At 44.9% G+C, this 26,696-nt stretch overlaps 1 protein-coding gene and 2 long non-coding RNA genes across 6 annotated transcripts in view; all 3 read left to right on the top strand.

The window, feature by feature from the left end:
* The window catches only part of LOC101759568 (receptor like protein kinase S.2), a 7,260-nt gene extending 510 nt beyond the window's left edge, over positions 1-6,750 (top strand). For 2 of the 4 annotated variants that reach the window (XM_004962156.3, XM_004962155.3), the window contains exon 2: positions 4,428-6,750. In XM_004962156.3, coding sequence (XP_004962213.1) covers positions 4,461-6,560 — 2,100 coding nt within the window. In that variant the 5' untranslated portion in view covers positions 4,428-4,460 and the 3' untranslated portion in view covers positions 6,561-6,750. Of the gene's footprint in view, positions 1-21; positions 2,307-4,427 lie in introns of all 4 variants that reach the window. The other 2 variants (XM_022824751.1, XM_022824750.1) reach the window with 2 other exon arrangements.
* Positions 6,751-8,545: 1,795 nt separating this feature from the next.
* On the top strand, positions 8,546-9,431 carry LOC101771453. Its single transcript, XR_214875.3, has 3 exons — positions 8,546-8,799; positions 8,990-9,086; positions 9,220-9,431. It is a non-coding gene; the product is annotated as an uncharacterized LOC101771453 (long non-coding RNA).
* A 15,641-nt stretch (positions 9,432-25,072) lies between these two features.
* LOC101771712 lies at positions 25,073-25,937 on the top strand. Its single transcript, XR_214876.2, has 3 exons — positions 25,073-25,223; positions 25,323-25,449; positions 25,680-25,937. It is a non-coding gene; the product is annotated as an uncharacterized LOC101771712 (long non-coding RNA).
* Positions 25,938-26,696: the final 759 nt, after the last annotated feature.

The following is a 26,696-nucleotide window of genomic DNA, read 5'->3' on the forward strand; positions in this document are numbered from 1 at the left end:
CGGTTGCAATACCCGTCTTAGGTTGGCACCTTTGTCGACATGGACATGAGAATGTAAAACTACTGGCTCGGAGACTGCTTTTGAGGAGCCGCTGCCATCCTCTCGAGGCGGAAGCTCGGCGCCGCACAGTTCCAACCCAAATCCACCGCAATCCCTCACAAATCCACCCCCAGTTTCCAATCAACCTACAGATCCTGAATCTCCGCATCTCCAATCCCCAGTTTACAGCTTGTTTCTTCACCAACGAGACCCCTCTGCTGCCATGGTGACTTAGGTGCTACAACCTTCGTCGTCGTCGGCGGCGTCGCCGGAGGGCTCCGCCGGACTTTCTCGCTCTCTGCGGGGTCTGCTCCTGCCTCCGGCAAATCGCCTGCTGTGGAGCTTCATCCATCGCTGAGTGAACAGCGACCCGGGTCCTCGCGGCCACCGCTCAGGCAAACCTCCGGCGCCGCCGCTCTGATCTCCCTGCTCCGGCCTCCTCCGCCTAAGCCGGCCGCGGATTGGAGCTCTCCTCCAGACGCTCTCTCCATTAATCCCATCAGCAGCTCGTCTACTTGCGTGAGAGGGGAGATCAGGAAGCTCTACGCAGCTGCTGCCGCCGGCCGATTCAGCGCCGAGGAGCGATGTGAACTGGCGTCGTCGTCCGCTCCCTCACAGCAAGCTCGCTTGGAGGCCCACTGGCCCAACCGAATCCTGCAGCCTGCACCATCGCCGCTAGGCTACAGCTACGAGGCCATCCAGAGGAGACGATGAGGACCACGAAGCGCTGCCGCCGCTGCCAACCCCACCTCTAGTAAGCGGTGGACTGCTCCACTGCTCCGCAGCCAGGCGCAAAGAAGCTGCCCTTGTCGCCTGCTGACGTCTCCGTGTCACGTCGAGCGTTGCTCCAGTGCCGGCATCCATCTCCACTACTTCGCACTATGATCGTCTTCCCTGACAAGCACTATCACGCCGAAGGTGACGTCTCGTCCTCCGCTGAAGTTCCACCTACAGCCACTGCCTGCGCCCTTGCTCGGTTGGCGCCTCCGCTTCCTGCTCCACCACCGGCGGTCATCGCTTCAGGACCGACAGTCGGTCGCCGCTCAGAATCCACTGCCGCATCAACCTTGTTCTCGTGCCCAGATGTGAGACAACAATGTCATCCTCCTCTCCGTCGGGCTCCCCCCATGCGGGGTCTCGGGCGAAGGGTTGCCCTCCTGAGAATCCACCATCGCCATCGCACCGCACGATGCTCCCGTCGCCACCACCAACCAAGATCTAGACAGAGCATAGCCTCGCCTTCAAGAGGTGGGCTCGAGGTTGATGCTTTCGTTGCCTTGCCCATGACCATCAAGTTTGCTCATGCAAGGACTTCTTCCGTTGCATCCGTTGCTGCCGTCCTGGGCATAGTGAGCGACAATGCCGCTTCTGCTCTCCTACCACTACGCCGAGTTATCGTCAACCTCCAATTCAAGCTTGCCACTCAGCATACTCGCACCTGGGCGGATGTTGTGGTGATGTCTCCACCAAGTGGGCTGTGTGGTCCGTTGACGGCTTCGACTACGAACAACACGAATAGCGCCGCATGTGCTGCTTGTGGGTGCCTTTGTCACGTTACAAAAGGTTCGCACACCTCAGTTGAGCCACTACTGGAGTCGCTTCGTTGTGACGTCCAAGAGTTCTTTGGGTCTCGACTCGAGGAGATGATGCGCCCACTCAGAGCTGAAGCATCCACCATCAAGCTGTGGCTAGCACAGGTGGCCAACCATTTAGAACGTGTGGAGCCGCATTGCAAGGACCCTTTGGTTGGTCTCTTTGGTCCTTATTCCCCAGTTAGGTGTTCTCCATATCCAACTTTCTTTGCTTGTCAGCTGCATGCATGACTGCTCAGGACTCTTTGCCACATGATGAGATTGCAGACCTTGGCAGTCAAAAGCTTTCTGAGGCCAACTTGATGGATGTGATGCCTACAACCACAAAGGAGGAGGAGGTGAGGGCCCTTAATTCCATTTCTGAAATTGTAGCCATTGAAGATCTCACCAACAAGTTGGATGCAATGCCCTCACGGCCTTCTAAAGCAAAGGAGTACGAGGAGCTCTCCATGGAGCACACACTGCTCCAAGTTGTCGCCTCTTCTCGACTGTCGATCACCAAGGATTGTGTGCTTCCCATTATCAAGGAGGCAGTTGTGGCGGCAACGGCTTTGGCCATGACCACTACAAGTTGCGAGGACATGATGACGGAGCAAATGACCCAGCAGGTGGACACCTATTTTGAGGATGTTGTCGTGGTGGAAGACGCTTCTGAGGATGAGGAAATTGTCTCAGGTATGGGTATTACAATCGAGAACCCTATATTTCTCATCACCATCGTAGATGACCCTACTCATTCTACGGCTGAGGTCAAGGTAGAAGAAGCTCAACTAACAGAGGATCCACCATTATAGTGTCGTCTCCTGACACCACATCTATAAATGGTGAGTATCTTGGATGTCCTCCTATACACCCCCCTTCACCACCGTCCATGGCAACAAGACGCTAGCGCAAGTCTTACAATAGATCCTCGCTTCGTCAAAGTGGCCACCTTGCCCAACGTAATGTGTTAGAAGATTTGGGCATTCTTGGGAATGACGGGAATCTTAACGAGGATACAATTCAAGAGTACGCAGATCGTCTTAAGAATTTGTTGCCACCGGACCACCTCAAGCCACTAAAGGGTTTGAAAAGTCGTGCCTTCTTGGACCTACTGGTGGAGGTTTCTTGTTTTCTATGAGGATGATGCTGTGCTAATGCAACTCATGTTGTGAGTGAAGTTGATTGTTAGCGGAATTGTCATTCTTAGTCGTAGTTAGTTGTTGTAGGATTGCAGTTGTTGTTTTTTTTCTTTCCATTGTCGACCCCTTTTTGGGGATTGTTATTTGCTCAGTCTGAGCTTTCTTCTTTATCAATATAATCAGCATCTCTCCTGCTTGGTTCGTTTCAAATTTGTCGACATGGACAGCTCCTGCCGTCGTTCCGTTGGTACTGCAGTGCGACCATTTCTTGGGTTTTAAACATTTTGTAGCGATCCGTGCTTGTTACAGGCAGCAAGAAGAGTGATCTCATCAATCTTCACTTGGATGCACCATGGTGTACTAGCCAGTATTCTATTCATTAGCTAATCTGCAACAAGTGTCGATCTGCTTCTAATATGTTCTGATCCGAATCGATCAAATCAAGCGAGCATATACATGAATATATGATATCTAAGGATATCAAATTACTAGTTCACCCAGTACTGTTAGTAAGAACTAGTCCATCAACCCCTTCACTGCACATTCTAGCAGTTTTAGAAGACAAATTTGCCTTCGAAGTTTGTTTGGAAATTTCCAACATGGTCAATATTTTGAAAAGAGAAGGGAAAATGTGTAGCATTTGTTTTGGAAAAACAGGTATAGGAATTTTATTTGAAAATATTATAAATGAAGACGGAATTAGATATGTCGCAACTACACAGATGTGTCATGCTTTTTTTTTTAACTACCTTTCACTCGTTGAATTTATTAATAACCTACCTATAGAGAATGCGTCAACCCTATTAATTACTTGCTCGCGCACCATGCTTGTTGCAATGTTCCTTGCAATTTCTCTCTTCCCTTTGCTTCTAATGTATTATGACATTAATATCAAAATGATCAAGTATATGAAAAACTAAACACTAATTAGCTCATTAGATAATATATAGCAGAAATTTGCTAACAGGCAATCCACTGAATCAGCTTCAACTCTAGTTGTTTCATTAAATTTTGTACATCACCATTGAGATCGTTGTTGATTCCTCGCTAGGGCACTACTTCATGGTCACAGATTCACGTCATTGCCCAGTTACCCTTGCTAGATGCTAGGGTTACAGAAATAAATACCAATCCATATTTGAATTAGAAAGGTTCGATGGTCAATGCGACTGAATTGTTGAGAGTTGAAAGAGAGACTGAAAGAATAAATCTGAGGATTTTCTTCGATTAAATGAATGGTCTAGTTACATATTTATAAATGAGAAAGGATATACCCAAAGGGTATCATGTCCCTTGGAAGTTGGCCCCTTCATGAAAGGTCCATACCCTTTCATGAAAAGTCCTCTACAATTTATTTATAATATTAATTGATCACTAATAATGTGTTTCACAACAAGACCAACTTGTAACCAATTATTAACTCCTTGCGTCCATGCCTACTTGCATGTTGGTGCATCGCGTTGGATGCCTTCACTTACAAGAGGTTTCTTCCTTTTTACACAATTTGCATTCCTCTCCTCTCCACTTTCTCTACTTCAGTTGCATTGCTGACTAGATTTTATCATGAAAAGTAGTTCATGTAAAACTTCAGTGCCTTCCTCTAAAATAAAAAGAAAAACGTCTTCAAGTTGAGTTCAATACTGCGAATTACTCACTTGTTTGTTTACTGTGACAGAGCCATCAGTACTAAGCTCACTAGCGTCTTTTAATGGCGGAGCTTCCTGCAAACAAGCTTACCGACTTCATGAAAATCATTGTTACGGCAAAGGGGAGACTGGTCAACAATCACAATATAAATTGCTTCACAGAAGATGAGATCAAACGGATCACTAACAGCTATAGCACCCTCATCGGTGAAGGTGGCTTTGGACAAGTTTACAAAGGTGCTCTGGATGATGGTACTACAGTTGCAGTAAAAAGATACATGCGCCAGAATCTGACAGAAGGGTTTGTCAAGGAAGTAATCGTACATTGTCAAATCAACCACAAGAATGTAGTGAGGCTCTTGGGCTTCTGCATGGAGGAAAATGCTTTCATGATTGTCACAGAGTATGTCTCGGGGGGGAACCTCCATAATCTTCTTCATGGCAGCGACTATCCAATTTCCTTAGATGCAAGGTTACGTATTGCTATAGAATGTGCAGATGCATTAGGAGACATGCATTCCATGTATCAACCAATCATTCATGGTGATATCAAGCCCGATAACATACTTCTGGACAGTAAATTGGTTGCCAAACTGACTGACTTTGGATTGTCGAGGTTGCTTTGCATGGATAAAACTCAATACACCGTGCATGTCGCAGGCAGCAGAGGTTACATGGACCCGGAGTATATTGAGACAGGCCTTCTTGATCCAAAAAGTGACGTTTATAGTTTTGGGGTTGTTCTCTTGGAACTAATTACCAGATCCAAGGCAAGTGAAAGTGGGTTTTGTACTCGCCTCGGAAGAAACTTCACTGATGCTCTAAGGAAAGGAAAGAAGGAGGCACGAAAAATGTTTGATACTGAAATAGCAAATGATAAATACACTAAGATTCTTGATGGAATAGGAAATCTAGCAGCAGAATGCCTCACAAAGGGTATCAAGGAACGTCCTGAAATGAAAAACGTTCAAGAAAGACTCCAGTTTCTCAGAAGAGCTCTTCACCGTGAGCAAGCCCAGGAAAAAGTCGGTCAAAAGTCGAGTATTCTGGGCATCTTCAACGGGAATAATGCACGCAGGAAGCATTTCGAGAGGAATGGAGGCCTAATACTACAAGAAACTTCTGGTCTAAATATTTTCACTGAACAGAGTCTAGAAAAAATCACCTGCAACTATTCAAATGTAGCTGGCAAGGGTTATTTGGGTTGTGCCTACATGGGGTGGGTTGATGACAATACGAGGGTGGTGGTGACGAGGTTTATCCTGCCAGAAGAAGCCGAAACAGATTCCATCTTGAACGAACGGTTTATCCTGCCAGAAGAAGCCAGAACATATTCCATCTTGAACGAACTACTATTCTTGAACGAACGGTTTATCCTGCCAGAAGAAGCCAGAACATATTCCATCTTGCACGAACTACTATTTGAACACCGCATTTCCCATAAAAACATCATCAGGCTTGTTGGCTGCTGTTTGGAGACGGTTGTTCCTCTGTTCGTATACGAGTTTGCCGCAAATGGAAGTCTGTACGACGTTCTGCACGGTGATAACGGTAAATGTCGTCTCTCACTGGATTCCCGTCTCAATATTGCTATTGGATCGGCAGAAGCATTAGCATATTTGCACTCAGTGAGGGCTACCAGAAGAGGATACGGTAACATCACATCCAGCAATATATTGCTAGATCATAATTTCTTGCCCAAGGTCTCCGTATCATTTTTGGAAAGCATTACATTCAAAAGATTTTTATATGAGATTTCATTCGCCTACGTCGACCCAGTTTACTTGAAAACTGGTAAGTCCATAACAAAGAGTGATGTCTACTCTTTCGGAATTGTCCTCTTGGAACTCATCACCAGAAAAGGAGCAAAATATCGGGACGGGGCCACCACCCGTTCCCTCCTGATTGAATATACCAAAGTCTGGAAGGAACAAAATAGTGGAAAACCCATGTTTGACAAGGAGGTTGCAGTCGAGGGGTGCATTGCTATCCTTGAAGAGATGGGGAAGCTAGCAGTTGAGTGTCTCAAGGAAGATGTAGACGAGCGACCAGAAATGGTGGAGGTGGCAGAACGGCTTCAGAACCTGAGAAGAGACTGGAAGCACGGCGAAGGTGGCTGCGGGAGCTCTCATGCCAAGGAGGAGACAACAGGAGGCCACTGATTCATGGGGCAAATATTTCTCTGCGGTATGCGCATTCGAGTTGTTAGAGAAAGTATGTGCTGCTGTTTGAAGAACATTCAGCTAGCGGATGGCCGTGTATTGTAATAATAACAAATAAATTCTCTCAAGATTATTGTGGTTAACTTTGAATTAGTGAGAGGAACATAATGTTCAAATTAAAGCACAAAAATCACATTGTAATTAAGTACTTAAACACACACGCACACACAGTATAGTAGTAGTATGGCTCTTGTTAAGCTTCTGGAATTTCGAGAGATTAGATGATCGTGTAAGCTCTTGGGGTGTGGATCACTTTAGGAATTGGTCATGAGCCATCACTACGGGAAACAGACAGTTCGCCGACTGCCTGGGGCACTCGGCGAAGGCCAGAAAACCCTCGGCGAAACGTTTGCCGAGTGTAACACTCGGCAAATTTCATGATGGCAAACACTGGTTCGCCGAGTGTTTTGTGTCGGGCACTCGGCACCCAGAAAACACTCGGCGAACAATTATTGAAAAAAATAAAAAAAAAATCATCTCCACCGCCACCACCTGCTCCTGCTCCGCCGCCGCCGCCATCCACACCGCCGCCAGCCACCGCCGCGGATGGCCCAGAAGAGGTCCTTCCCCATGGTGCTCTTGGGGGTCGACGGAGGCGTAGGAGAGGCCGTCGTAGTCGTGAACAAGATGTTCGAAATTTATTTTCATTTCATGGGTCAGGTCTCTTGGTCCAAATAACATGAATATCATTTTTCTACTCATTTTATTCCATAATTTGAATCACTTGCAGTTCAAATTTGACTTATACCAAAAATTCCCTTGAAATGCAATTAATTAAATAAATATAGTAAATAAATTCAAAAATATACCAAATTTTAACATGGAGTACCACATGTTGTATGTAGGGAGTAGAAAAAATTTCATGGTGAAAAGAGAAAAAAAAATATTTTTTTGCCGAGTGTCAAAAAAAACACTAGGCAAACCCCCCTATTTGCCGAGTGTTTTTTTTGACACTCGGCAAACCCCCCTCTTTGCCGAGTGTTTTTTTTGACACTCGGCAAACAGGGGGCTTTGCCGAGTGTTTTTCATTTGACACTCGGCAAAGCCGCTATTTGCCGAGTGTTTTTTTTTTGCCGAGTGTTTTTGTCTTGGCACTCGGCAAAGAGCTTGTTTACCGAGTGTCCGAAAAAACACTCGGCAAAAAGAAAACACTCGGCGAATTTAAGGTTTCCCGTAGTGCATGACAACCTCATAGGAACTTTAGGAATCTACCGCAACGCATGCTGAACCAACGAAGCCTTTGGCCTTTGCCGACACATCATCTTAACCCGCGGCAACCGCCGGGGGCGGGGAACTTGCATGGCATGCTACTAGTAGATTAGTAGCGTAACACGAAGAGAAACTGATGTTTCATGCACAAACCGATCGGAACAGAATCGTTTGAAGCTGCTGGCAGCGAAAATAAAGCAGCGGCGTACGCCACCAGATCGTTCGAGGCCGGGAATCTATTCCGCGGCCCGCGCCGGGAGACGGTACACACGGCAGCACGCAGCTTTTGATTCGGCGGTATAGCAGCCGGGCGAGAGGACAGACTGATCGAGATCGCCGCTGACTCTGACGGTCTGACCAGATCCCGCGTACGCGCTAGCTGCAGGTCCATGCCAATCTTTATCTTACAATATGCTCCGCCGCATTCGCCGACGACGAGCAAGAAAACCGGAATCGTCTTGTCCCTCGGCGCCGCACGCCGACCACAGCTTGCCGGCGGATGGATCGACCTGGCAAGTTGCCGAAAGACAAGGGATCGAATCTGTCGTGCACCAGCTCGGCTCGGCATCCATCTGTCTACTGCTTTCTAGTAGCTAATAACGCGGCCGGGCACGTCCCAAACATTGTGTCGGCGTGCTGGGCTCGCGATCTTTAATTTAAAGGCACTTACACTTTTCTGTTCTTCGTCAGCCTAGAAGACGGCTGACACGCAACGTACGTAGTAGGTACGAGTTCCTGCGATCCAAGGAAGAGGGCATTCCTTCCTACCTCGTCGACCTATAAAAGGAGGCCTCTCGCTCGCTTCTATCTCTATCACACGTACGGCCAACTTAACCATCAGAGGTAGTTGAGCTACACACTTGCACACGCACTTCCAGCTGAAGGTAGACGAGCCTGCTCGCATAGATCCCAAGACCCCCGGATTCATCAATGGAGAACAACGCCAGGAGCAACCCGCAGCCCCCGCCAGGTGTGATACGTACAGATGATGATCATAAAGATTAGCCTAGTCTCAATCGATTTCATTCTAATAAATTATTAAAGGGCCCAAGACATAGCTGAACCATCAGTTAAACGACAATAATTAATTTCGTTGCTAATTTACCTAATCTTTCTGCGAAATGTGGACGTATATGCTTATATCTTCGTTGCTGGATCAGGCTATCCGACGGTTGGTCCGGATGGCAGCGACAAGAAGGGGTCGCGTCGCGCGAAGACGAGCAAGCAGCGTGGGGAGCCCAGCTTTATCGAAGGATGGTACGCGAGCTTGTCTAAGATCTAGCTTGGCTTAGCCCTTATTTTTATTTTTCTTTCAAGTTTAGATGCATGGCATGTGCTTTGTTTGACTGATCTCTCCGTTTGATCAATGTGTTCTTCGTCTCCACTACAGCATTGCTGCGCTCTGCTGCTGCTGGCTCTGCGATCTCTGCTGCGACTGAAGACCCTACCGGAACTGATGGACCAGAGATACACGATATGCACCAGAGATGGATTCGCGCATGCGATGTGTGAAATTTCTTTAGTTTTGTCGAGTGGAGAATAATGTTGTTGGAGTTGTTCCAAATTCACTCCAGGATAAAAGCCGACCTTCCCGACCCTTTACACTTAGGGTCAGGCGAGGCGGAGAATCTCCCGACCCCGGGACTCGGGGCCGGGCGAGGCGGAGCGTCTCCCGACCCCTGGACTTTGGGGTCGGGCGAGTCGGAGCATCTCCCGACCCCAGGACTCGGGGTCGGGCGAATCGGAGATCGACCCTCAAGGGGTCAGGCGCATCCGACCCCAGGATTGAGGTCGGACGAGGCGGAGTCCCAGGCGCACCCGACTCCAGGACGATGGACTCAAGGTCGGACGAGGAGGTTTCCATCCTCGCACGGGACCAAGAGTCCGTACCGCTCAATACCCCCTGTTGGGGTGTCGGTACTATATATACTAGCATCCTTGCTAGGGTTTTGTACCGAGAAAGAAGAGAGACAGAGAGATTCTCGTGTAAGCCGCCGTAGGCGTGTAACCCCAAACTCTTGATATAGTGAGATTGTTGCCGGCTGGTGCCCGTGGTTTTTCTCCTTCACATTGAAGGGGTTTTCCACGTAAATCGTGTGTCTCCTTGCGGTTTGATTCTTTACTTCATATTCCATACGCCGTTCGTTCCTAACAAGTGGTACCAGAGCTTTGGTTGCTGTTTGGATTTCATGTCGTCGTCAATGAAGTTTGATCTACCGCTGCTGAACTACGACACGCGTTTCTCGCTATGGCAAGTCAAGATGAGGGGAATTCTGGCGCAAACTCACGATTATGATGAGGCGCTGGATAGCTTCGGGAAGAAGACAAAGACCGCATGGACTCCAGAAGAGATCCGCAAGGATCAGAAGGCTCTCGCCTTAATACAGTTGCATCTTCATAATGATATTTTGCAGGAGTGTCTGAAAGAAAAAACTGCTGCAGAATTATGGCTGAAACTGGAATCGATCTGTATGTCCAAAGATCTAACCAGTAAGATGCAGATGAAGATGAAGCTGTTCACTTTGAAGATGAAGGAGGAAGATTCAGTGATGAGCCACATCGCTGAGTTCAAGAAGATCGTCGCCGATCTAGTATCAATGGAGGTGAAGTATGAAGATGAGGACTTAGGTCTTTTACTGTTATGTTCTTTGCCAACTTCGTATGCAAATTTTCGTGACACCATACTCTTGAGCCGTGACGAACTAACCTTAAAGGAAGTTTATGAGGCTCTCCAGTCAAGGGAGAAGATGAGAGGTATGGTGCAGAATGACAGGACGTCGTCCTCCAGGGGCGATGCTTTGCTCGTGAGAGGCAGAACTGATAACAGATCCTCCAATGATGATGGAAGAAAAAATTATGAAAGGAGAGGCCGTTCAAAGTCCAAGCCGCATGGTAATAAGAAATTCTGTGTTTATTGCAAGCTAACAAATCACAATGTTGAGGATTGCAGAAAAGTACAGAATAAGGAGAAGAAGAAAAACAAGTCGGCCGGTAAGGCCTCTGTTGCTGCTGCCGTGTCTGATGAAGAATCTGGAGATAGTCTGGTGGTATTTGCCGGTTGTGTTGCTGGTCATGATGAGTGGATTCTTGATTCCGCATGTTCATTTCATATTTGCATTAACAGAAATTGGTTTAGCTCTTATAAGTCTATGCCGAAAGGAGATGTGGTGCGGATGGGAGATAATACCCCGTGTGATATTGAGGGGATTGGATCGGTTCAGATCAAGACTCATGATGGCATAACACGCACTCTGAAAAACGTCAGGTACATACCAGGGATGTCTAGAAATCTTATTTCATTGAGCACGCTTGATGCAAAAGGCTACAAATATTCTGGTTCGGATGGCGTTCTGAAGGTATCAAAAGGTAATCTTGTCTGCTTAAAGGGTGATCTCAATTCTGCAAAGTTATATGTCCTTAGAGGGTGTACTTTAACTGGTTCTGATTCCGCTGTTGCTGCTGTTACTAATGAGGAACCTAGTAAAACTAACCTTTAGCATATGCGTCTGGGACATATGAGTCACCATGGTATGACCGAATTGATGAGAAGAAACCTACTGGATGGCTGCACTTCGAGTAAAATGAAGTTTTGTGAGCACTGTGTTTTCGGGAAGCATAAAAGGGTACGTTTCAACACTTCTGTTCACACCACTAAAGGTACTCTTGATTATATCCATGCTGATTTGTGGGGACCTTCCCGTAAGCCTTCACTTGGTGGTGCTCGTTACATGCTCACAATTATTGATGATTACTCTAGAAGAGTGTGGCCTTATTTTCTGAAACAGAAAGATGATACCTTTGCCGCCTTTAAGGACTGGAAAGTCATGATTGAAAGGCAAACTGAAAGGAAGGTGAAATTACTTCGCACTGATAATGGTGGAGAATTTTGTTCGCGTGAATTTAATGATTATTGCAGATCAGAAGGCATTGTAAGGCATCACACCATACCCCATACTCCACAACAGAATGGTGTGGCCGAACGCATGAACAGATCCATCATATCCAAGGCCCGTTGCATGCTGTCTAATGCCAGGATGAGCAAGCGTTTTTGGGCTGAAGCTGCTAATACTGCCTGTTACTTGATCAACAGGTCGCCTTCTATTCCACTAAATAAAAGAACTCCAATTGAGGTATGGTCTGGAACGCCTGCTGATTACTCACAGTTGAAAGTTTTTGGATGCACTGCATATGCTCATGTTGATAATGGAAAATTGGAGCCTAGAGCTGTTAAATGTCTTTTCCTTGGTTATGGTTCGGGTGTCAAAGGCTATAAATTGTGGAACCCGGAAACAGGAAAGACCTTTCTGAGCAGAAGTGTTATTTTCAATGAATCTGTGATGTTTACCGATAGCTTGCCCTCAGATCAAGTTCCAGACAAAGACCTGCAGCGTATGCGCATGCAGGTGGAGCAAGCTCGTGACGATACTGAATCCGACCCCTTGGTCTCGGGGTCGGATGCGCCAGACCCCTTGGCTCCGGGGTCGGCTGTCTCTGATGCGCCAGACCCCTTGGCTCAGGGGTCGGCTGATGCTCAAGCGCTAGACCCCTTGGCTCCGGGGTCGGATGTTGCTGATGCGCCAGACCCCTCAGGCTCGGGGTCGGCTGATGCTCATGATGGTGTCCAGCAAACTCCAGAGGAGGATCTACCCATTGCTAAACGCAAGTCCAAAAGGACTGTTGTTCCTCCTAACCGTCTTATTGAAGAATGTAATTTGTCTTACCATGCTTTGAGTTGTGCTGAACAGGTGGAGAATGTTCATGAGCCAGCAACCTATAAAGAAGCTATTCATTGTGATGATACTGAAAACTGGATTTCGGCTATGCATGAGGAGATGCAATCTCTTGAGAAAAACAGTACATGGGAACTTGTACCTTTGCCTAAGAATAAGAAGGCCATCCGCTGCAAATGGATCTTCAAAAGAAAGGAGGGTTTATCTCTCAGTGAGCCTCCAAAGTATAAGGCAAGGTTAGTTGCTAAAGGCTACAGCCAAATTCCGGGTGTTGACTACAATGATGTTTTCTCTCCAGTGGTAAAACACAGTTCAATTCGCACTTTCCTTAGTGTTGTTGCTTCACATGATCTTGAGCTTGAGCAATTAGATGTGAAGACTGCGTTTTTGCATGGAGAGCTCGAGGAGGACATATACATGGACCAACCAGAAAGTTTCATAGTGCCTGGCAAGGAGAAATATGTGTGCAAGTTGAAGAGATCCTTGTATGGTTTGAAACAGTCCCCTCGACAGTGGAACAAGAGGTTTGATTCATTTATGTTATCACACAGTTTTAAAAGATCAAAGTATGATAGCTGTGTTTATATCAAGCATGTTAATGGATCACCTATATACTTGCTGATATACGTTGATGATATGCTGATTGCGGCCAAGAGCAAGACTGAAATAAACAAGTTAAAGAAGCTATTGAGTAGCGGCTTTGATATGAAAGATCTTGGTAGTGCTAAGAAAATTCTTGGTATGGAAATCAGTAGAGACCGAAATTCTGGTTTGCTATTTCTTAGTCAACAGAATTATATCAAGAAAGTTCTTCAGCGTTTCAACATGCAAGATGCCAAGGCTGTAAGTACTCCTATTGCACCTCACTTCAAGTTGTCAGCTGCTCAGTGTCCTAGTACAGACGCAGAGGTCAAAGACATGTCAAAGATTCCTTATTCTAGTGCTGTTGGGTCCTTGATGTATGCCATGGTTTGCTCTCGCCCAGATTTGTCATATGCTATGAGCCTTGTTAGTAGATATATGTCTAATCCCGGCAAAGAACATTGGAGGGCAGTGCAGTGGATTTTCAGATACCTCAAAGGCACAGCAAATTCCTGTTTAAAGTTTGGAAGAACTGATGAGGGTCTTGTTGGCTATGTGGACTCAGATTATGCTGCTGATCTGGACAGGCGAAGATCACTCACAGGCTATGTGTTTACTGTTGGCAGTTGTGCTGTGAGTTGGAAGGCTACTTTACAGTCGGTTGTTGCTTTGTCTACTACAGAAGCAGAATACATGGCGATTTGTGAAGCATGCAAAGAACTGATTTGGCTGAAAGGTTTGTACGCCGAGCTTTGTGGAGTTGAAGCTTGCATAAGTTTGCACTGTGACAGCCAAAGTGCAATTTACCTCACTAAAGATCAAATGTTCCATGAAAGAACTAAGCACATTGACATCAAGTATCATTTTGTGCGTGATGTGATCGAAGAAGGTAAGCTGAAGGTATGCAAGATCAGTACTCATGATAATCCTGCTGATATGATGACAAAGCCTGTTCCTGTTACTAAGTTTGAGCTATGCTCGGGCTTAGTTGGTTTAATCGGATAGTCCAAGAGACTATTGTTGGCACCAGTGGTTTTCTTGTCTTTGTTCTGTTCAGGATGAAGGGATGTTGATACAAGATGAATTTGTCTCAAGGTGGAGTTTGTTGGAGTTGTTCCAAATTCACTCCAGGATAAAAGCCGACCTTCCCGACCCTTTACACTTAGGGTCAGGCGAGGCGGAGAATCTCCCGACCCCGGGACTCGGGGCCGGGCGAGGCGGAGCGTCTCCCGACCCCTGGACTTTGGGGTCGGGCGAGTCGGAGCATCTCCCGACCCCAGGACTCGGGGTCGGGCGAATCGGAGATCGACCCTCAAGGGGTCAGGCGCATCCGACCCCAGGATTGAGGTCGGACGAGGCGGAGTCCCAGGCGCACCCGACTCCAGGACGATGGACTCAAGGTCGGACGAGGAGGTTTCCATCCTCGCACGGGACCAAGAGTCCGTACCGCTCAATACCCCCTGTTGGGGTGTCGGTACTATATATACTAGCATCCTTGCTAGGGTTTTGTACCGAGAAAGAAGAGAGACAGAGAGATTCTCGTGTAAGCCGCCGTAGGCGTGTAACCCCAAACTCTTGATATAGTGAGATTGTTGCCGGCTGGTGCCCGTGGTTTTTCTCCTTCACATTGAAGGGGTTTTCCACGTAAATCGTGTGTCTCCTTGCGGTTTGATTCTTTACTTCATATTCCATACGCCGTTCGTTCCTAACAAATGTAACTTACAATGACCGTGTAACGAGAAAGTTGTGCTTTCTGTTATATCTAAGAAGAGGACGAGTGTGCAATGTGCACGGGTCTGTGTTGTTAATCGTACCTGTGCAAGGAGCATGCTGTGGTATAGATTTTGGGGTCCACAAGTTTGTGCTTCTTGGTTTTCTATGTAACTATTCCATGTTACTAAGGCCCCGTTTGGGAACCTTGTGCTAAACTTTAGCACAGTGCTAAAGTTTAGCACCCTGAAATAGAGTGCTAAAGTTTAGCACTTAGAGTTGTTTGGATACAGTGCTAAAGTTTAGCACCTTGGGTGAAAAATGACTACATTGCCCTCATTTATGACTGGCTTGGGGAAAAGTGGAGAGGAGAGAGAGGGGGCAACTAGGGAAAAAGTGAGCTTGGGGACCACTTTTAGCACCCATTAGCACCTTTTAGCACCCCTTGGGTGTGCTAAAGAAAACAAGGGTGCTAAACTTTAGCACACTCACCTTTTAGCACCCCTGTTTGGGAGTTCAAGTGCTAAAAGTGTGCTAAAAGTGGGGTGCTAAAGTTTAGCACCCCTTTCCAAACACCCCCTAAAGGAAAGTTTTGCGCTACCTACATTCAGCTATTTTATTTAAATTGCATGTATAGTTGTCATTTTTAACCTACTAGTTTGAATTTAACGCTTTTCGAATTCATTGATGCCCCTCAATATTTCTAGCATTTTTTCAGATCAACTTTTAAAATTTCTTCATGAAATAGTCTGTGACAAGATTGATTTGTAGGAAATAGTTCGTCTAGATTGGAGTGTTTTGTCTAGATTAAGGGGGTGTTTGGATACACCCGCTAAAGTTTTGCACCTATCACATCGGATGTTTGATACTAATTAGGAGTATTAAACATAGGCTAATTACAAAACTAATTGTATAGATGGAGTCTAATTCGCGAGACGAATCTATTAAGCCTAATTAGTCCATGATTTGATTATATGGTACTACAGTAACCATTTGCTAATGATGAATTAATTAGGCTTAATAGATTCATCTCGCGAATTAGCCCAGGGGTTCTGCAATTAGTTTTATAATTAGCTCATGTTTAGTCCTCCTAATTAGCATCCGAACATCCGATGTGACACTGCTAAAGTTTAGCACTAGTATCCAAACACCCCCTAATTTGTAGTATTTCTTCATGAAAGTAGTTTGTGATAAGATTGATTTCTAACATTTTGTGCAAGAAATAGTTTCTATCTAGATTGATTTCTAGAAGATGGGGACAGAGAAACAGGAAATTGGAACATCTAGCAATTTACTTCAATCTCATGGAAAAAAAAGCATGCAGACATTTTACGAGCTAGAGGATATGGACATATGGTTGTATCACGCGGTGCCAGAGCTGAAATTGTAGGATTTAGGAACAAAACCACGAGCACATATGCAAGAAATCTCTTGCTAGCACCCTAGCACAAGAAATTGCTAGCCACGGCCGGCATGAGAGAAGAGATTGAAATTTTTCTTTGCTCACATGGACACGTGTTTCTATACCGGTCCGTTGGTATATATGGTGGCGTCACCACACGGGAATTCCTTGGTTATCTAAATTACCTTTGACCAATGTCTCATGAACCAAATGTGTTCAAGGTCGACCAGCAAATTTGAATTGGATATGGTGACTAGGTTACCTCAAAATGTATAGAATCTAGGTCGAATTGCTGAAACACGTGCTAATTTAATTTCTGGATAGTTCAGGTATAACTTTTGGTCCTCCTAAAAAAAGGGTCATTAATTGTATTCTCTTCCGCATGTGGTTGTTTTGTGGGTCATTAGAATAATGGTTTCTATAATAACACCATATACTCACCTCAGAAATATAGTACTAGGTCTTTTATGAAATAAAATCGTGAATCATATTTCGTCAATGGCATCCTAATATATATAAAGAGGGAACATTTTTTAAAGTAGCATTTCCATTTGGTAATGGGCACAATAACTTTCGGTGAGGTTGTCCCAAAAGCCCAGGGAAATATTTATTTATCTTCAGAAATAATAATCCTATGACTATTTAAGGGGTGTTGGGATATCCTTGCCAGCGGAGGCGAGCAGAATCGGCTCTCTCGCTCCAGTAAGAAAAATGCTTGAAAGCACATGTAACGAGGTGGTCAGCTAGACATCCAAACACTCCGAACTTTGCTCGGCCAGGCAAGGCAAGTACCGGCAAGGAACCAAACTGGCCATTAGTCAGCTCAGCAACTTCCTGGAGTCATTATTTTTAGAGGAACAGATGCACGACCACTTACTCTTTCTCTTATGTCGGGTTGTGAAAAATCTATAAAAGCTAACATTATCCATCAACATTCGTGTAAAAATCTGTATTTTATCTGCCTTCCAGCTAGAAATTTTCTATAATGTGTAATGTGTATATAACAACGGAGTAAAATGGGCCTCAGCTTTCTAAATGATATCCTTGGATGATGTACATAGATCGGGTAGACAAAGATCGTCTTAATAGGATCCATTGAACCCACTAACCTTGAAATTAAATTTGATCAAGGAGACGGAAAGTGTGGTGGTCGGTGATAATGTCACTAAGATTCGTAGCGGTGATGGGACGAAAGGTATGATAATCGATTCTCCATGTTAGATCGGTGCGACATGAAAGGGGACATTGGTATCTAGGTGTATGGTTGAAACCTCGATTGTTCAAACTAGGTGTTGCCCCCTAAACCAACCAACCAAACCATCAAAATTGTACTACTACTAACTACTCACGTCTAACACGCACTAAGAGCAATTACTTGAATATATACTTGTGCTTGTGCATTACAATAATAGTTTTAAAAATCCTTCAATTCTGATATCTTTCTTTTGCACTAGAGTAGTGTACTGCTACATACCACAATAGCTGATTGGCCCCTCTTGATATATGTTCATGACCTGCCTCGATGGAGATGGAACCAAAATTTTCTGGAGGAGAAATGTATAGAGAAGGCGGTGCTGACATTGTTGTTAGCAATGTAGGGCCATAGGCACATCGTCGACTCAGTTCAAGGAAAGATCGCTGCTGGCGACGGAAAGATAGCTACTCGACCGAGTTCATCTTTTCAATATCCACATCCGATTAGCTCGTGCTGGCGACGGAGTGATCACAATAAGAAAGTTTTCCACCGGAACGCCGCTCAAGGGAATAGTCTGAAAGTTCAGGCCGCCGCGGAGGAGAAAGCATGATCGATCGGGACCGGCGCCGGCGCCGTGTCAGGGGAACTGATTCCGATTCTTTGGCCCCTACTAGCTACATACAGCCGCGTGTATCCGACTCGGCCTTTGGCTTCCGGCTGAAGCCAGAAGGCAAAAGGGAGGCGATGGCTTACGCAGCGCCGATGCGGCGGCGTACGTGCATGATATGCATGCACGAATCAAAGCATCTCCATACGTACGTACGCTTCCTCTCAGTTCTCGTGTCCACACGGCGTGGCCAGCGCACCTTAACTTTGCCGCCGACAAGCTAGCTAGATCACGCGTGGATGGAAAACGGCCGGCGTGGTGGGTGAGGGTGAACTAACCAACCGGTTTCAGATTGGCTAGGCCAGGATCCATCGGAATTCAAATTTCATTTCCGCAAGTAATCTTAATGAAACAACTTTTTTCTTTGACTGTCATTTTGCTATATTTGGAGAACCGTACATATATTGCTTTTCATCTCAAACTGCTAAAATAATTTTCTCATATATTTTAGGATTGGCTAAATGTGATCAGTAAATGGCTAAAGTACACTACTGGAGGATCGACTTCTAGTATCGGTCGGTAACCCCTTTAGTACCGGGTGCCCGACCGGTATCACTTGATCAGTACTAAATGGCGTGGCATTTAGTACCAGTCAGTCCAACCAGTATTAAATGCGGCATTGAGTACCGGTACTAAACTGCGAGCCACGTCGCGCTGTTGCGGATAGCAGTTTAGTACCGGTTGGTTTTACTAACCGGTACTAAAGTTTATTCCTTTTCTTTTTTCTTACCCTTTTGTTTTAATTCATATTCGTATCTCACGGACCTTTTACTAATAATATTACATTAATATATCAACTCATTCAAATCCAAGTATTACAAGTATCAACCCATTCATATCATTAACACTCAATAGTTAGTACATCATTACTTAAGGTCTTAGAGAGAACAAGTTCAAATCCATAAGAAAAGGGTACGGTAGGAGTACATCCATTCATGCTACATATTTAATAATTCGCTTCACTTACGTAGATATGCCACATAGCTTAAGTCTCCAATCGTAAAGCCTAGAACTTTATCAATATAAGCTAGAGCATGAATTAGTGTACTCTCTATCGCTTCACAAGGATGATCACATGCACTACCATAAATCTCGAACAATGGAGACGACGCCAACTGAAATGGCCCATAGAAAGTGAGATGAGCCTGGAGCTTTAAATCTCTGGTGCGTATCGGTTTTCCATCGGTGTAACTATAATTCAACACATCCAAGCGTCGAGCCAGAATCGCATGAAAGCTCATTGCCATCAAGGTTTGACCAAAGACATCCTAAAAGAAGAGAATAATGTGATGAACTTTAAAAGATGTAACATAATTAAAGATAAAAGAATGATTAGATATGTGTTCCATACCATGTCATGTTGATTCAGCGGACAAAGCTTCTCAGTAGTCCTAGTCACATTGCTTTCTCTCTCCTCGAGTGCCTTTATTCGAAAATACGAGAAGTCTGGCACAAAGTACCCATGATTCTTAAGCTGTGATAGGCAGGCCTCCACGACAGCCCTTTCAAAAGTTACCCTACTTGGTGCTAATTGACCCCATATGGCAATTGAAACTATTGGGATGGGTTATCCTGGAACTCTCATCCTGTTGGCCTATGTTTCTCGAACAGGTACTTGAAAAGATATTTTACTCTTTTAAAATTATGTGTACCAACTATCTCAGATTGCACTAAAGGAGAAGTATCACCTAGAGTTTCGACAACATCTTTCAACCATTCGATAAGCTAAGTAAATTTAGGAATTATTCACATGTAGTAAAAGAACCAATTACAAGAAGGAAACAATATTACTATGTTGGGAATTGTTCCTCTGCTTCGATCTCAATGACACGATTAGGGAAGTGAATTTTTGGAGGATGAGCCAACAATGGTTCCTCAAAAATGTAGTGTCCACGACCACCACCACCACGACGAGAAGAACTTCCACTTGCCATAGTTAGTCCAAACTGTCCAAATAAAATTGCGATAAGATAATTTGCCACTATTTTTCTTAACTAGTCAACTTTGCTACAAATAATACATTGTCATATACGCACATCATATACATTGAAATAAATCTAGACCACCATTTCATAGCCATCCACAATTATATCGCAATGCTACCCGTGATTATCTACATGTCCTCTAAGAGATATAGCTTTATGCCATAATTGTATCAAAAAAATAATTACTTAGCATCCAATACAAATTGGTATCCAATTCAAGCAAAATCATAGCCACTTCAATACGGGTAGCAAAATCATTTTAATGCATCAAAATCAAAAATATCAAAGAAAAGAAAACCTAATCGGGGAGGGGCGCGGGGGAGGCACGGCGGCGCGCGGGGGACGCGGGGAAGGGAGAGGTGCGGTGACGAGGACGGCGGCCAGGGACGGAGGGTGGTGGTCGGGGACGGGGCGACGGTGACGGAGCCGAGAACGGGGCGACGGGCGACAGCGACGGTGATGGAGACGGGACCGGGATGGGACAGGGTTGCGGCGATGGCGATGGAAACGGAGATGGGGATGGGACCGGCACGGTAGCGGTGGGCAACGACGACGGCGATGGCGACAGCGATGGGGATGGGGCAGCTGCGGTGGGTGAGGGCGACGGGGATGGAGCCGGCGCGGCGCATAGGGAGGAATTGCTAATTTTTGGAAACTGCTAAGTGTTTGGAGAAGATGAAGTATTTGTAGGTGGAACACTTTAGAACCAGTGCTAGCCTTTGCCCGGTTCTAAATTCCTCCATTTAGTACCAGGCAGGACTCCCAACTGGTACTAAAGTTGCTAAATGACAGGATCTAAAATTAGGGGCATTTAGTATCGGTTCCAGCCTTTGCCCAGTACTAAATTCCTCCATTTAGTACCAGGCATGTTTCCAACCGGTACTAAAGTTGCCAAATCGGCGGGAATTGAAACTGTCCGCCTCTAACAGTTTTCATTCCCGCGCACACTATCTTAATTCTAATAAAATGTTTCAATCATTACGATAAGGTTGTCACATGTATATATGTATATATGTATATATATATGAAATAGTAGAGATAAAAATTTATCACAAATATTAACTAGAGTAAACTACATATGGAATTCATCGTACATATTAAATCTTACATAAATGAGATACTTAGAACCTAGGATCATCCACATCATGGCCGTTAATCATTGCAACATACAAATTATGATTTATATCGATAATGTCGATTCCTAAAAACCTATTGACATAATCTATTGCATATATTAAGTCTTACATAAATAAAATATTTAGAACATAGGATCGTCCACATCACAACCGTTAATTTGGGAGACAAAAAGATACACTAATCCTAAAATAATGGTACAACATGAGATCTACGAGTCCACCTATTCTGGCTAAATATCATAAAGGAATCTTAAAATAATTATCCAAACGTCTTTTTGAAGCGAGTGCCACGTTTTCATAATAGAAATATGGTGGCCCAATAGCCTGTCTAGGCAAAAGACCTGTTCACTGAGCATGGCCCATTTTGGCAATCCAAAACCAACCTTAAGTCGATGGGTCAAGGTCAGTGAACAAATCTCTGCCTGAACCGGCTATTGGCCACCATACTTCTATTATGAAAATCTGGCTCAAAAGGTATTTGGAAAACTATTTCAAGATTTTTTTATGATGTTCAACCAGAGTTTGTGGACTTGAAGTTCTTCTATTCTCCGGTATTGGAGGAGCGGAGGTGTTACATCCATTGCCGGTCCATCTACATTGTATTACGTGAAAAATGGACATAGAGCTTCGTATTAGATAGAGAACTTGATCAATATTAGGTAGGGGAAAGATAGAATAAATGTGTTAATATTATTTAGTCCTCACTCTAAAAAACTCTCCATTCTCCTCACTCTAAAAGATCAACAAGTAATCCATTTGTAATATAAAACTCATTCTAAAAAACTCTTCATCCTCCTTGTTCTAAAAGATCAACAAGCTAGTACTCAAACTCATTCTAAAAAACTCCCCATCACCTCACTCTAAAAGACTCTCTATTCTCCTTGTTCTAAAAGATCAACAAGTACTCCATTTGTAACATAAAACGCATTCTTAAAAACTCTCTATTCTCCTTACTCTAATAAAGCAACAAGTACTCCAATTGTAACATAAAACTAGCTAATTCAAAAAAACCTAGAATACTATGACCAGAGGAGGGAGAATGAAGTTGCTAACAGATCTAACGAAGAAGTTGGTCGAGTGAAGAAAAACGAAGCCCGAACAAATAGTGAGCTTGCTCGGGGAGGAAGCTAAGGAAACGACTCATTTATATATAGAGCAAATGGTTGATATAGTATCGGCTGGTAGTTTCAACCTGTACTAAATGTTTTCATTTATTACCGGTTGAAGCTACTAGCCGGTACTAAATGGCATTCTCACCATTTAGTACTGACTGAAGCCACCAGCTGGTACTAAATGGCTTCCTTGGGAATCTAGCTGTCGGTCACGCGGTCCACGTGCCACCATTTAGTACCAGCTGAGGCTCCAAACCGGTTCTATAGGGGCTTCGGTGACACTATGGGTGACGACCGGTACTAACACCGCGTGTTACTACCGGACGAAAAAGCGTCCGGTACTAACGCGTTGGACGAATGATCAGTTTTTCAGTAGTTTTAATCATGGGTGGAAGATGTTTCTTATATATATCATGTCTTGGAGTTTACAAGATGTTGTTTATCATTTTGTGCTTCCCGTAACGTGTTTCAAGTGGGAGTTGTAATAAGAAATAGCTTTACACATTCGTGGTTGATGCTGTGGTTGCAATAATGTTATTCCTTTATTTAAAAGTAAATTCGACATTAGACTTTTGGCAATGGCTTTTCGTAGGCCTTCATTTCATTGTTCTAGGTTCATTGTTCTAGGTTGGAAAGAAAACTTGTGGCTGCACCATGTGACCGCAACAGATGGAGCTTTATGCAATCCTTGGATTTGATTCCGAACTCGAAAAGGCTCTTTACTCTTTTAATGGTTAGGTTCATGACTTGGCCCACGCTATAAACGTAATATATTTTAAAACAGAGAGAGTGCGTGAAATTATTTTTTACAATGGCTTTCCCAAAGCCTTCTTCTTATTCTTTTCCATATATTTTTTAAAAAGAGAATCTAAATATTTATTTTCGAAGGATCCAACTAAAAGTTTTCAATTTTTCTTGAAACTACTAATGACATCCCGTCCCCCATATATATGCAGGCCAAATTATTAGTACTGGATCTAAATTTGGTCATCCTTAGAGGTCTTTTAATTTAATATCAGGTGTACTAATATCTATACATTAGTACCGACTGATGTTAACACCTGGTACTAATGTTTCTCCATGCTTTAGAGCCAGCTGGTGTTACCACCCAGTACTAAAGGATCCTCCACAGATAAATTCAAAAGGAAAGAATCTCTTACCTAAGTTAGATACGTGGTGTAGGTGAGATGGTAAGAAAGCTACAAGTCAAACAAGAGGTCATAGATTTAAATCTCACGTACCATACACGTGTATATATATTTCGCGCGAAAAATTTTGTTGTGGCTTGCGACGTGCGTTATGTGGGCAGGTCTCCGTATGAATTTAATTTTTTTAATAATTCTTTGGATGGACCACTATTTAGTACCGGTTGGTGTTGGTAACTTTTAATACCGGGTCAGGAACCCAGTACTAAAGATCTATACTTTTAGTCTCAGTTTTGGTGTATCGTTTCTAAAACTGAGACTAAAGAGGGTTTTGGAATCGGTACTAAAACTGTATTGTTCCACTACTCCACAGACCATCATCACAGCCGGCTCCAAACCCCCCTTCACCGCCAGTTTCGGATCCATCATATAAAGGTCGGCGGTGATGGGGCCGGGGAGGCGGACCTAGAATCTGCGGTGAAGGCCTATTAAAAAAAATTACACTACATGGCCGCTACACACCCCGGTCGTGCACTGCCTCGCCAGATCCGGTCGGCTGCACCTTGCCAGATCTTGCCGCTGGCCGCCGACTGCCGCGGCCCTGCCGGATCCAGCACGGAGAGAGAGAGAGAGAGAGAGAGAGAGAGAGAGAGAGAGAGAGGCGTACCAGTGGAGAGGAAGCCGAGGCCGTACTGCCAGAGCTGCCCTCCGTTGAGGCCGCGCCGCCGCAGCTGTAGCCCGAGCCTACCGTCCGCGCCCGCCGTCGCTGCCGTTGCACCTCGCCCCACCGCTGCTCCACACTGCCAGTGAGGGGCGAGCGGAGGGGGAAGGGGAGGGGCAACAAAGGGGCGAAGGGTGGTAGCTAGGGGGTGAGAGGGAGGGCCGGTAGGAGAGGAGGGAGGGAGGGAGAAGGCCGGCGGCGGGAGAGGAAGGGGTTGAGAGGAGGGGGCGGTGGCAGGAGATGAAGGGGAGAGAGAGGGACGGCGTGCGGGGGTAGGTGCGGGGAGAGGGGGTTGGCGGACTCATCAACTGGAATGGATTAAAATTTCGGGTCCGCCTCCCCCTTCACCGCCGGTTTGTTATACAAGCCGGCGGTGATGGTGATATTATTTTCACCGCGGGTTTTGATGTCCCACAGCTCCATTTGTTGTAGAATAGCTATATCACCGCAGGTTTACCTAAAACCGGTGGTGATAACAAGATCTGTAGTAGTGTTCGGTACTGGGATTTTATGTTTCATCTGCAGTGAGGGAAGAACAGATATCTAGACCATCTGACTCCGATTAGCCATGCATTGTCGACAATTAAGAAGAAAGAAACAAGAACACTCTAGCTGTTTGTTGTTCTGCTTCCTTCCAAGCATAGGATCTCTCACTTGTTGGTTGATGCCTTAACAGAAGCAAGATAAGTTGTTCCTTGCCACCCCTCGGGCGCTGGCCAAGCCTTTTGAAATTGGAATTTTGGGGCAGCAAAGCATATTCGCTACTTAACGTTTGCACGATAAGCCCCTTTACAATCCCTAGTACGTGCGTGCGTCGCCGTGTCCCTTTACAATCCCTATATATATTGGACATGTCGTAGCGCCGGTTATATCTTCACAGCAATCTTTCAAAGATTGGCCAACACATCTTGGATTGCCTTGTAAGCTCGTCCATTTCAAACTCGCAACTACTAGACTTCAGATCGTCGTCAGATGGACAGCAACAGGAACCGCTCGCAGCCTCCTCCGGGTGAGGATCATCACCACCCCTGTTCATTCTAAGCTCGATCAACCTGCGCACCATGTCATGGTTTCACATTTCAATTTATCCTCCACGGAAATTACCTAGGCTACCCGAGGATGGACGACGCGGAGCAGCAGGGCGGCGGCAAGAAGAAGAAGGGGTGCTGCGGCGGATCGTCGCGGCGCCGCGCGACGTCGGGAAAGCGTGGCGAGGCGAGCTTCATCGAGGGATGGTGCGTCCATTATTATGCATTGGATCGACATCTCCTTTTCTCAGCTCGTTCTACTCCGCCATTATTGATTCAGAGCTAGCGAATTGTTTTAATTTGGTTCAAGCCCAGCAGCTAGTCTCATGAGATTGTATATTTATTAGTATATGTCTGGCTATCTGATTGGCTTTTTCATTGTTTGCCCTTCTTGCATGTGGCGGCCGCGTCCTTCAATCCAATTCTCCATGGATCAGCATCGCCGCGCTCTGCTGCTGCTGGCTCTGCGAGCTCTGCTGCGATTAGCTTGCTGCTCCAAGAACCAAGCTAAGGTGGCGGACTTGTTGTGTGCCAACGCGGAGGCTGGTGTAATACGTCGTAAACCTTTTATTATTTGCTTGTGTGTGTAAGTGTGTGCTCCTCAGCTGGTGTCGTGATGGATGTCAATCGTGGGAATTAAAACAAAAATCTATGAATACAGAGTACGCATTGTGTTTATGTTTTACACATATGAATTGATCAATGTCTCGGGGCACGATGATGAGAAACTAGCTGGCTAGCTTAAGACTTGAGTTATGTCTCGCTTCTTATTCGCAACAGACATTATATTATTACCATTTTCCTGATAAACAGACATTATTATTACAAGTTTTCTTTACATGCATTACAGGGATGTCTATATATAGTCGATTTCTATAAAAATGAAGGAGTTAATTAAGTAACCTAAAACCGGACGATGCTTGGGCCCTAAACTCCTAAAGTGATGTGCATGCAGTGAGTTCATCGATTTCAAAATCTACCGGCCCATTCTATCGTTTGTGTTCAGAGTTTCTCTCTCTCCCCCCTTTTTTATATATATATGTGTATATATATATATGTATATACTTGCTTTACGGCCGGCTATAGAATAGCTTATTCTATGATCAGACCATCCAACGCACTAGAATGATTATAATAACTTGAATGGTTTCATACGACCATGTAGTCAACTTACTAGAATTGATATCCATTCTTGTATGTCATAATTTATTGTGCCATAATTTGGACTAGGAGTTACTACAATTATTTAGCGTCAAGATACTTTTTTTGGTAAATTATGGTACAATCAATTTATAGTAAATTACGATATACAAATCAATTCTAGTAAGTCGATTATGTTGTTGTCTGAAACCATTGTAACCATTCTAGTGTGTTGAATGGACTGGCCACAGAATAAGCTATTCTATGAGCTCCTGCATTGTTTTGCAAAATAATAACAAAACGTTTATTGATGA

The sequence above is a fragment of the Setaria italica genome, chromosome III (genome assembly GCF_000263155.2).
Source record: "Setaria italica strain Yugu1 chromosome III, Setaria_italica_v2.0, whole genome shotgun sequence".
NCBI lineage: Eukaryota > Viridiplantae > Streptophyta > Magnoliopsida > Poales > Poaceae > Setaria > Setaria italica.